Raw genomic sequence first — 9,552 nt, 5'->3', positions numbered from 1 at the left:
TCCTCTCTCAAGTAAAAGGAAAAGATAATACAAGCATTTCAAAAAGCAACATAAAATCATGAAAGTCAATAGAGGAGAAATGAACTCCCCCCCAAAAAAAACAAAGGAAAAATACGTTAATCTTAAAACTAAAATCCTCTTATAAACTATAAAGAAAAAACTCTTTTTCATTATAACACATAAAACTATTAAGATATAAAAAAATTGAAATTAATATAATACAAAAACCTCCATACTGGAATAAGGAAATGTTAAAATAACTGTAATTTCATCGAAAGTTCATACAGAAATTAAAATGTAATCCAGTACCGCCAAGAGAAGATCTCTATTCCCAGAGATAAAAAAAAAAAATTAAAATTATATAAAAAAGATTTTTACCTTTAAAGTATTAATCTTTAAAACAATACCCCATAAGTCAACATGGCCCATCAACAAGCTGTAAAAAAGCTTCTGGCAATAAAAACAACTTCACAGTGTTATGTTTGCCCAATTATCCCATCGTAAAAAAACCAAACAATATTAACAGTAGTAGCAATTTTAATTGAATAGTTAAAATAAAAAATAAAATTGGATACAATATAATTTGATTAAAATAAGGGGTAATTTGGTTCCAATAATAGCACATAAGCAAAAGATAACCGCGGAGTACGGAGGACAGGGTTTTGGGACCCTTGCCACATCATGTACAAGCTTGCCAAGTGAAAGTCACCCCTTATATGCCATGTGTCAATGCCATCTCCTCCTATTTTCTGTTCGTCATATCTCTATCTCCACCTTCACTACCACCTTTATCACGCATGTGCCACCACTCGGTTTGGTGGTCGCACAAGTCTTTGGGGGTCGTCGCTGATGAAGGCCCTGTAGTCTTCTTCGTTGTCCTTTAGTTCACCTTTGGGTTACACATGCGCACCAAGCCAGTACAATGTAAGCCAAGACTAACCTATCACTGCATCTACATATCAAGGCAATAAATCCCTTATAATTAGCATTTTCTGGGACCCAACCAGATTTTGCTTCCTTTCTGCTCATTTTTAGCAACTGTATCTCCAGCTTCTTTCCTCCTGTTATTGTGAACATCTGCCGGGAGAGGGGGGTGGTGGGACCCCTCCTCTCCCCCTCTTCTTTGGCATTACTACTTTTAACTGTTTTATTATTCCCAGATATTAATTACTGTATCAATATTGATTACTGTTTCAATTTTTATCAGCACGAATCATACCTATTTATCACAACAATAACAAAGTCCTCCAGACCACTGTTATCCATGAGAAAATTAATAACCACAAAACCGCAATTTTTTCCTCTTGTAAAAGAATCTCCAGAACCTTAAAGAGAAAAACTTCTCTCCCAAAGTAAACTAAAACAAGACTATTTCAAAAATAGTAAATAACTAGAAATTTTAGGTTTCATTTCTTTACATTGCCAGTAAAAATAACGTTGTAAAAAACAAGTGTTCTAAGAGTTTATTTTAATTCTTACTACCTTTTTCCTTGTAGTTACTTTTAATAAAATTTTCTTCCTACCCTTTAAATATTTTAAGCCTACTGTACCTTTCTCACACTCCTATCTCACAGCAAAATAAATACATAAATAAATAATTGACAATAAAACCCACCACATTCATCAATACGTTAATTAAGAAATCTCAAGATTAGAAAAATCTTGAATTAACAAACCAAAACCACTACAGTGTCATAATAAACCTTTTGCCAAAGTTTCTCTGATTTTCTAAAGTTGCCAGTAAAGGCTGTTTTGTTGTTTTGAGCTCCTGAGAATCTCTTGCTGGTATTTCTCCTGTGAGTCGAACTCAGAGTACACAAAAAATTGTAACTCCTTTTAAATGTCTCCTTGGGAGAGTTGTTTGGGGAATGGGAGTCAGGGCTTGTGTGTCCTGCTTGGCACAGCCCAGGCAGGGCTGTCCCAGCCACATTCCGCACTCCATTGCCCAGCTGGAGCCGCTGCTGCCTCTGAGTTGTGCTGCCCCAGCCCCAGGGACACTCTCCTTGTCTGCCCATTCCCCCACAGTCTCTGGGCAGGGATGGCCTCAGTGGGGGCTGCTGACATCCTCAGCAACTTGGAGGCTGCTGCTGAATTTCACTGCTCCAGAGGCTTGTTCAGCCTTCAGCTCTTCAGTGCAGGAATTCAGTGTCCCAGAGTCATTAACATTCAGAACACCTTAACAAGCCAAGCCTCTGGGAATAATTTGATTTTAATTTTCAAATCATTTCTGGTTAATTTGACAGATCTCAGTAGTATATCTGCAGTGAATACAATATATTTAAAAAGACAGTGAGAAAGGATTTTTCAGGTCCTGTTTAGTTTTTTTTCCTGTTAATTCATTGATATTTGCCATCTCCAATTGACACTGAATCCAAGAACCTCCTCATGCAGTTTGAATCGATATGAACAACAAGACCCTTCATGGCTGACAATCAATCAGACTCCGTCCCTACCATTTTCCCCATCCAAGCCCTGGCACTCAGAGCAGCCTTGTGCAAATCTGAGCTCCCTCCAGCCCAGGCTGCACCTGCAGCTTTCAGCTCCCTGGCTCCAACTCCCACCCGCTTTCCTTGGAGAAGGAGCTGCCCGAGACACAGAGGGATGTTCATTTCTTGTAAGCCAACAAAACCAAGAGAAGGCACAGTTCCATCAAATGCAAAAGTCATTCCTCTGCTGGATATTAAATCCACTTTCCACAGCAGACAGTCACAGAGCAATGGAAAATACCTTCTGTGCCCAGCACAGATCCCAAGGTCCCCCCAAACCCTCCCTGCCCCAATTCTGCCCAGATTTGCTCTTTGCACAAACGAGTCACACACTGAAGCCAGGAGCTCCCTCCATGCCCAGAGGGAGGAAAAGAGAGAAATGGGATGAAGAGCTCTCCTGTGCAGAGCCAAGGTCCAAGTGCAGCCCCTGCAGTGGGAACCACAACTCATCAGGTTTGTGTCCTTTGGGCTCAGGGCCTGGTGACACTCAGAGGCACAGAAAGATTCCTTGCCAACAAACACAAATTGAACATTTGAACAGTTTAATAACCATCACAGCTCTTACCTCAGCTCTCTGGGATGTCCCAGAAGCCTCTGACATGTCCCCCATCCCCGAGGGATTTGTCTACAGGAACAGTTTTAGACAGAGACAAAAGATTTGATAGATATAAATGCACTTTAAAATATGTTTATGACATATTTATTTGAAGTTCGGAAATATTGGGCAACTTCTTGCAGCTCAAAGCATTAAACCAGTCTGTTGAGAGGTACATGAATGACCAGAGAGGACCTAGAGGAGCAAATCTGTGAGCATCAGGAAGTACGTAGATGCACCAAGCCTAGATGAAGAGATGTTTTGACATGGCCATTTAAACAGAAGAGCTGGAAACACTGATGGAAAAGGGAGTTTAAATAATAAATTGAATAGTGGTGACAAAAGTAGAGGGGAAGATCAGTATTTCTTCTCCAGGCAACAGCACACTTGCAGAAAATTCCTGTTCCTGATGGGAAAACTTTGTCATTTCTTACAACGACTCAAATTACCCAGATAATAAAAATGCGATTGCATGTTATGAAACTAAGAGTCAATAACACCCATGCACCTTTCCAGGCAGATATCAGTTGTGTGTCCAAGAGCAGGCAGTGCCACTTGTGCCCTGAGGTGCCCAGCTGGGATTGGATCTCTCCCAGAGCACCTGAGGGAGAGCAGAGCACCTTGCAAGCTGCAGGTCCCTCACAGCCCCACAGGGCTCCTGTCCCATCAACATCTGCTCTGCTCCAGTCTGAAACAGGGCCCAGCATGGTGCCGGGATCATCAGAGAGCTGAGGTGTGTGCTGGAATTCAATGTCCTCCCCATCCCACAGCAGCCCTGCATTTCCCTCCTGCAGCCTTGGTCTCCAGCACATCCATGGAGGCTCTTTGGGCTCTGGACTGTTCCTGCAGCCCCCAAGGGCAGCTGAGCTCTGCCTTTGGCACAGTCAGGTCTGGCCAGCCCAGCCCATGCTCAGCAATTGCTTGTGTGTGCCTGGCCTTGCTGTCAGCCCCGGCAGCGGCTGCGTGGCCCCTTTGTGGCCCTGTGCTGGCCCAGCCATGGTGGCCCAGCCCCTGTGCAGGCCCAGCCCAGGCCAGGAGCATTGCGGCTGGGAACGGCCCCTGTGCCGTGGTGCCCACAGCAGCCTTGGGGCTCTGTGCCCCATGGCCTCCCTGCTGGGCAGCCTCTGCCAGCTCCTGCAGAACCCGTGGCACCTGTGGGGCTGCACAGACAGACCTGCCCTGGGCTCTGCCAGCCTCTGGGCCAGCAGAGAGGCAGCCAGGGCTGGCCATGGCTGGGAACAGGCCCTGAGCCCTGCAGGAGGATGGAGCTGGGCCACAGCCAAACTCAGCCCAGGCCAAAGCTGGGCTCAGCAGCCAGGGCTGCCAATGCATGGGGACAGAGGCTGGCACTGACAAATGTCCTGGGGCCCCTCCCCGCTCTGTCCATGCCACCAAGGGCACAGAGCAGCCTCCTCTCTTGGCCACTTGCCTGTTTGCAATGCCTTGCACAGGCGCTGGCCCTGCCCCACAAGGCCTGGCCTGAGTCCTGCCCCTGCACGCTCAGCCAGGCTGAGATGGACACTGATGGTTTCCGGGCCGGGCTCTCTGAGCCCAGCCCAGCTCCCTGCAAGCCCTGCCAGCTGCCCTGAGCTCTGGGCAGCACCAAGGGCCTCTCCCCAGCCCAGCCCAGCCGACTCTGGCCCCACAGCTCGGCTCAGGCCAGGCTGCTCTGGGCACTGCCCCACGGCCTCAGCCCCTGGCAAGGGCACAGCAGCAGCTGCAGCTGCCACAGGACTCAGCCCCAGCCATGGGGGAAGGTGCTTGGCCATGGCCAAAGGAGGCTCCCTGGCTGCCCTGCTCCCCTTGGGCTGAGGTGCTGAGGGCTCTGCAGCCCCTGCTGCCATCCCATCTGCCCAGGGCAGCACAAGAGCCCCAGTCCTGGGGCCCTCAAGAGCTGCTCCTGCTCCAGGCCCAGGGCCCATGCCAAAGCTGGGGCAGCCACAAAGCTGTGCCCATTTCTGTTCATTGCTGCTCTGATGGGGATGGATCCTCAGCCACTTGGAGGTTGCTGATGAATTTTAATCCTCAGGAGGTCTCTTCTTTCTTGAGCTCTTCAGTTCATTAATTCAGAGAGAAAAGCTCATAAACATTTGTTCAAAGCACTCAAACAACAAAAGGCTCTGGCAATTATGTAATTTTTCAATTCTTCTGTGGTTAATTGATTATTTCAGAAATGTATTCAAAATTAATGCACTGTACTGAAAACAGAGAAAACCAGAGAGAACTGTTTGATCCAGTTTTTTTTCCTGTTTATAGTTTGATATCAACAATTTCCAATATATATTGACACCCAGCACCTTCTAATTCAGTCTCAATAGATATGAAAATCAAGTCTCTTTAAGGCTGACAATCAATAGTTCTTTGTCCCCACCACCTCCTGACCATTTTCCTCATCCAACCCCTTGGACTCCTATGCATCAGGAACAAGGGACTCGCTGTCCCTGGTAGTGTTTAAGCAAAGGCTGGATGTAGCACGCTGTGCCATGGTCTGGGTGAAAAAGTGGTGTTGGGTCCCAGGTTGGTTTTGATGCTCTCCAAGGTCTTTTGCAGCCTGGTTGATTCTCTGATGATTGTGACACTGCAGGACCCTGGGTATGCAAGGGGCCATTGGTGGCACTAAGGAAACAATGGTGATACTGTGTACGACATGGCAGCACACAGCCAAGGGACCATTGTGACACTGTGGGGCTGAATGGAAGCAAGGAGTCCATGGTGACAGTCTGGGTCCTCCAGGAACCACAGAGGCCACTGTGACCCTGCATGGCCTTGTGGAACCAAGGGGCCATTGTGCCAGTGTGGAACCAAGGAGACCCTTGGGAGAGCGTGGGGACAATGGAATCAAGTAGACAGCATTGCAGCATTGCAAGGACTCTGGGAACTGAGGGAACAATTGTGACACTGTGGTGCCCCGTGGAACGAAAGCGTCCCTGGTGACACGGCAGGATCTTGTGTCGCCAGGGCTCCATTGTGACACTGCAGCACCAAGGAATTTATTGTGGCAATCTGAGGCCTCATGGAACCAAGAGGCCACTGTGACCCTGCAGGGCCTTGTGGAACCATGCAGAGCATTGTGACGGAGCTGGACCTGGTGTCATGATGGGGCCATTGTGACACTGCCGGGCCCCATGGAAGCAAGGGGCCAGTTCAGCTCCTCAGGAACTCCTGGAATGAAGGAAACATGTTTGACACCATGGTGGCCCTTGGGACCAAGAGGCCATTGTGACACTATGGAACCAAGGAGAGCATTGCTGCACTGCCAGACCTCATGGAACCAAGGATCCATTGTGACACTACAGGGCCTTGGGGGACATGGTGAGATTGTGACACCAAGGGATGCCAGGGAACCAAAAGGAACATTGTGACACTGGGAGGCCTCATGGAATCATGGACACCATTGGGACTCTCTGGGGCCTCATGGAACTGTGGTGACACCAAGTTGTCTGGGAGTGCTGATCTGCTGGAGAGTAGGAAGGCTCTGCACAGGGCCCTGGACAGGCTGGATCCAGGGCCCAAATCCAACAAGGTGAGGTTTAAGAAGTCCAAGTCCTGCACTTTGGCCACAACAACCCCTGCAGTGCTGCAGGCTGGGGACAGAGTGGCTGGAGAGCAGCCAGGCAAGAAAGGGACCTGCAGGGACTGATGGACAGCAGGCTGGACATGAGCCAGCAGAGTGCCCAGGTGGGCAAGAAGGCCAATGGCTCCTGGGCTGGCTCCAGAATGGTGTGGCCAGCAGGAGCAGGGCAGTGATTCTTCCCCTGTGCTCAGCGCTGGTTGAGCAGCTCCTTAAATGCTGTGTCCAGTTCTGGGCTCCCCAGTTTAGGATGGACATGGAGGGGCTGGAGCATTTCCAGAGAAGGCCAACAAGGTTGGGGATGGGTCTGGAACACATGAGCTTTGAGGAGTGGCTAAGGGAGCTGGGGTTTTCATGGAGAAGAGGAGGTTCAGGGGAGACAAGGCAGTGTCAAGGCACAGGTTGGACTTGATGATCTCCAAGGTCTTTTCTCACCTTGCTGACTCTGGGATTCTCTGAAACCACACTTGGAGCAGTTGCAGGAGGAGCCCTGGGCCTCCTCTTCAGAAGCTCCAGCAGCCCAGGTCCCTCAGCTTCTCCTGCCAGCCCCAAAGCCCATCCTGTCAGTCCTGCAGAGCCTCTGCAGCTCCTCCTCACTGCCCAGAATAGGGAGCCCCAGAGGCAGACACCGCAGCCCAGATGTGCCCCCCTGGCCTGGGGTGCCTCTGGCAAGGGAGCAGCACCAGGCAGTGCAGGAGCCTGCAGACAATTCCTGCAGCACTTTTAGGATGATCCTGCTGCCCAAGGGACGTTCCCATGGTGCCAAGTCAGGAACTGCAATGGGGAGTGGGGCCAGAGAGGAAAGGGCAAACAGAGATGGGATGTTTGCAGGGCGGGGAACAGGGCTGGGCAACAAGAAGAAATTTGTGCCAGACAGAGTAAAGAAAGCCAAGATGAAGCCAAGGAAATTCTCAGGGCAGTTTGGGGGTGGCTGCTAGGCAGTCCTGGCTCTGAGCAACAGCGTCTGCAGTGGGACAGCAAACTCCCAGCTGATGGGAAAAAACTTTCTGGCTGACTGCAGAGGCCAGGACAAAGCTGAGTGGTTTCCTTGGTGTCCCCCCAGCCCTTGCTGGCCCCAGGGGCTGATTTGTGCCTCTCGAGCATGTCCCCACACCAACAGCCTGGGGCTGCTCACGGGGCTTTTCTGTGCTGAGCATTGGCCTGGGCGTGTTCTTGAGAGAGCCTGGGCAAGGAGCCTGGAGCCCCCAGGCCCTGGCCTGAGGCATCAGTGCTGCCCCAGCAGTGCCCATGGCCTGTCCCTACTGCAGCCCCGGCACTGCCACCCCCAGGGCTGTGCCTGGCCCCGAGAGCACTCAGGCCCTGCAGCAACACCAGGGCCACCAGGGTAGCGGGGCAGGGCCATGGCAGCAGCACTGGCAACACCAAGTGCTGCTGCTGGGAACAGCTGCTGGGCCAGCACTGATCTGCCCCCAGCTCTGCACACAGACATTGCTGCTGCAGCTCCAGAGAAGGCAACAAAAGTGGGATCTCCAGGGAAAACTTTGCTGGACTGTGGCAGTGAGGAGCTATGTTCTTGATTGCTTCATATGAAATAAATCCTTTATTTCATTTAAAGGTATCAAGAGCACAGCTCCTCACTGACACAGTCTACAGGTCACAGTGGACCTGTGGAGATACAAAATGAGATACGGCAAAATTGATTGCTTTCATTTAGGGACAACATTAAAAAAGGTAAACAATGAAAAAGAAGCTCCAAAATGAAACCAACAAGAAGTATCAAAAACAACATTTATTACAAATTATTTTCAGAAACTGTCCAGCAGTTTAATGTTTCATACATTGTCTAGTCATCAGTCTCCAGACTGCAGCCTTCAGCTCCTGGTTCCTCAGGCTGTAGATGAGAGGGTTCAGGGCTGGAGGCACCACCGAGTACAGAACTGTCACTGCCACATCCAGGGATGGGGAGGACATGGAGGGGGGCTTCAGGTAGGCAAAAATGCCAGTGCTGACAAAGAGGGAGACCACAGCCAGGTGAGGGAGGCAGGTGGAAAAGGCTTTGTGCCGTCCCTGCTCAGAGGGGATCCTCAGCACGGCCCTGAAGATCTGCACATAGGAGAAAACAATGAACACAAAACAACCAAATAGTAAAAAGACAGTAACAGCAAGAAGACCAAGTTCCCTGAGATTAGAGTGTGAGCAGGAGAGCTTTAGGATATGTGGGATTTCACAGAAGAACTGGCCCAGGGCATTCCCATGGCACAGGGGCAAGGAAAATGTATTGGCTGTATGCAGCAGAGCAAGGAGAAAGGCACTGGCCCAGGCAGCTGCTGCCATGTGGGCACAAGCTCTGCTGCCCAGGAGGGTCCCGTAGTGCAGGGGTTTGCAGATGGACACGTAGCGGTCATAGCACATGACGGTCAGCAGATAAAACTCTGCTCCAATGAAGATCAGAAAGAAAAAGAGCTGTGTGGCACATCCAGTGTAGGAGATGTCCCTGGTGTTCCAGAGGGAATTGTGCATGGCTTTGGGGACAGTGGTGCAGATGGAGCCCAGGTCGCTGAGGGCCAGGTTGAGCAGGAAGAAGAACATGGGCGTGTGCAGGTGGTGGCTGCAGGCTACGGCGTAGTGTCTGCACTCCCATTTCTAAAGGAAATAGAGGGCAGGAGTTGGTTTTAGGAATTGTTTTCCTCCCCACACATCATTCCTGGCTCTCTGAGGTCAGAAATCCCCAGCATTTCAGCTGCACTCAGAGTTTCCCACTTAGAGATGTGAGAGGGAAAGTATTCCCTGTGGCTAAAGGAAGGTGAGGGGCTGGATGGGCTTGTTCCCAACTGCCCTGGCTTTGCACCTTAGGCTGCAATCAGAGCACAATCACACTCCTGGGTCAGCCTGGGATAAACCAGACCCTGCCCAGAGCAGAGGGATCCCTTAATTTCTCA

General features: G+C 50.0%; 1 protein-coding gene across 1 annotated transcript; it reads right to left on the bottom strand.

Moving 5' to 3' along the window:
* Positions 1-8,455: 8,455 nt before the first annotated feature.
* Positions 8,456-8,989, bottom strand: LOC134434499 (olfactory receptor 14J1-like; the record flags this gene model as incomplete). Its single annotated transcript, XM_063183158.1, has 1 exon — positions 8,456-8,989. A coding segment is annotated over one exon (534 nt), but the record flags the coding sequence as incomplete, so codon positions are not given.
* Positions 8,990-9,552: the final 563 nt, after the last annotated feature.

Source organism: Melospiza melodia, unplaced genomic scaffold, assembly GCF_035770615.1.
Source record: "Melospiza melodia melodia isolate bMelMel2 unplaced genomic scaffold, bMelMel2.pri scaffold_37, whole genome shotgun sequence".
NCBI lineage: Eukaryota > Metazoa > Chordata > Aves > Passeriformes > Passerellidae > Melospiza > Melospiza melodia.
This window is presented reverse-complemented; position numbering and strand designations above follow the sequence as displayed.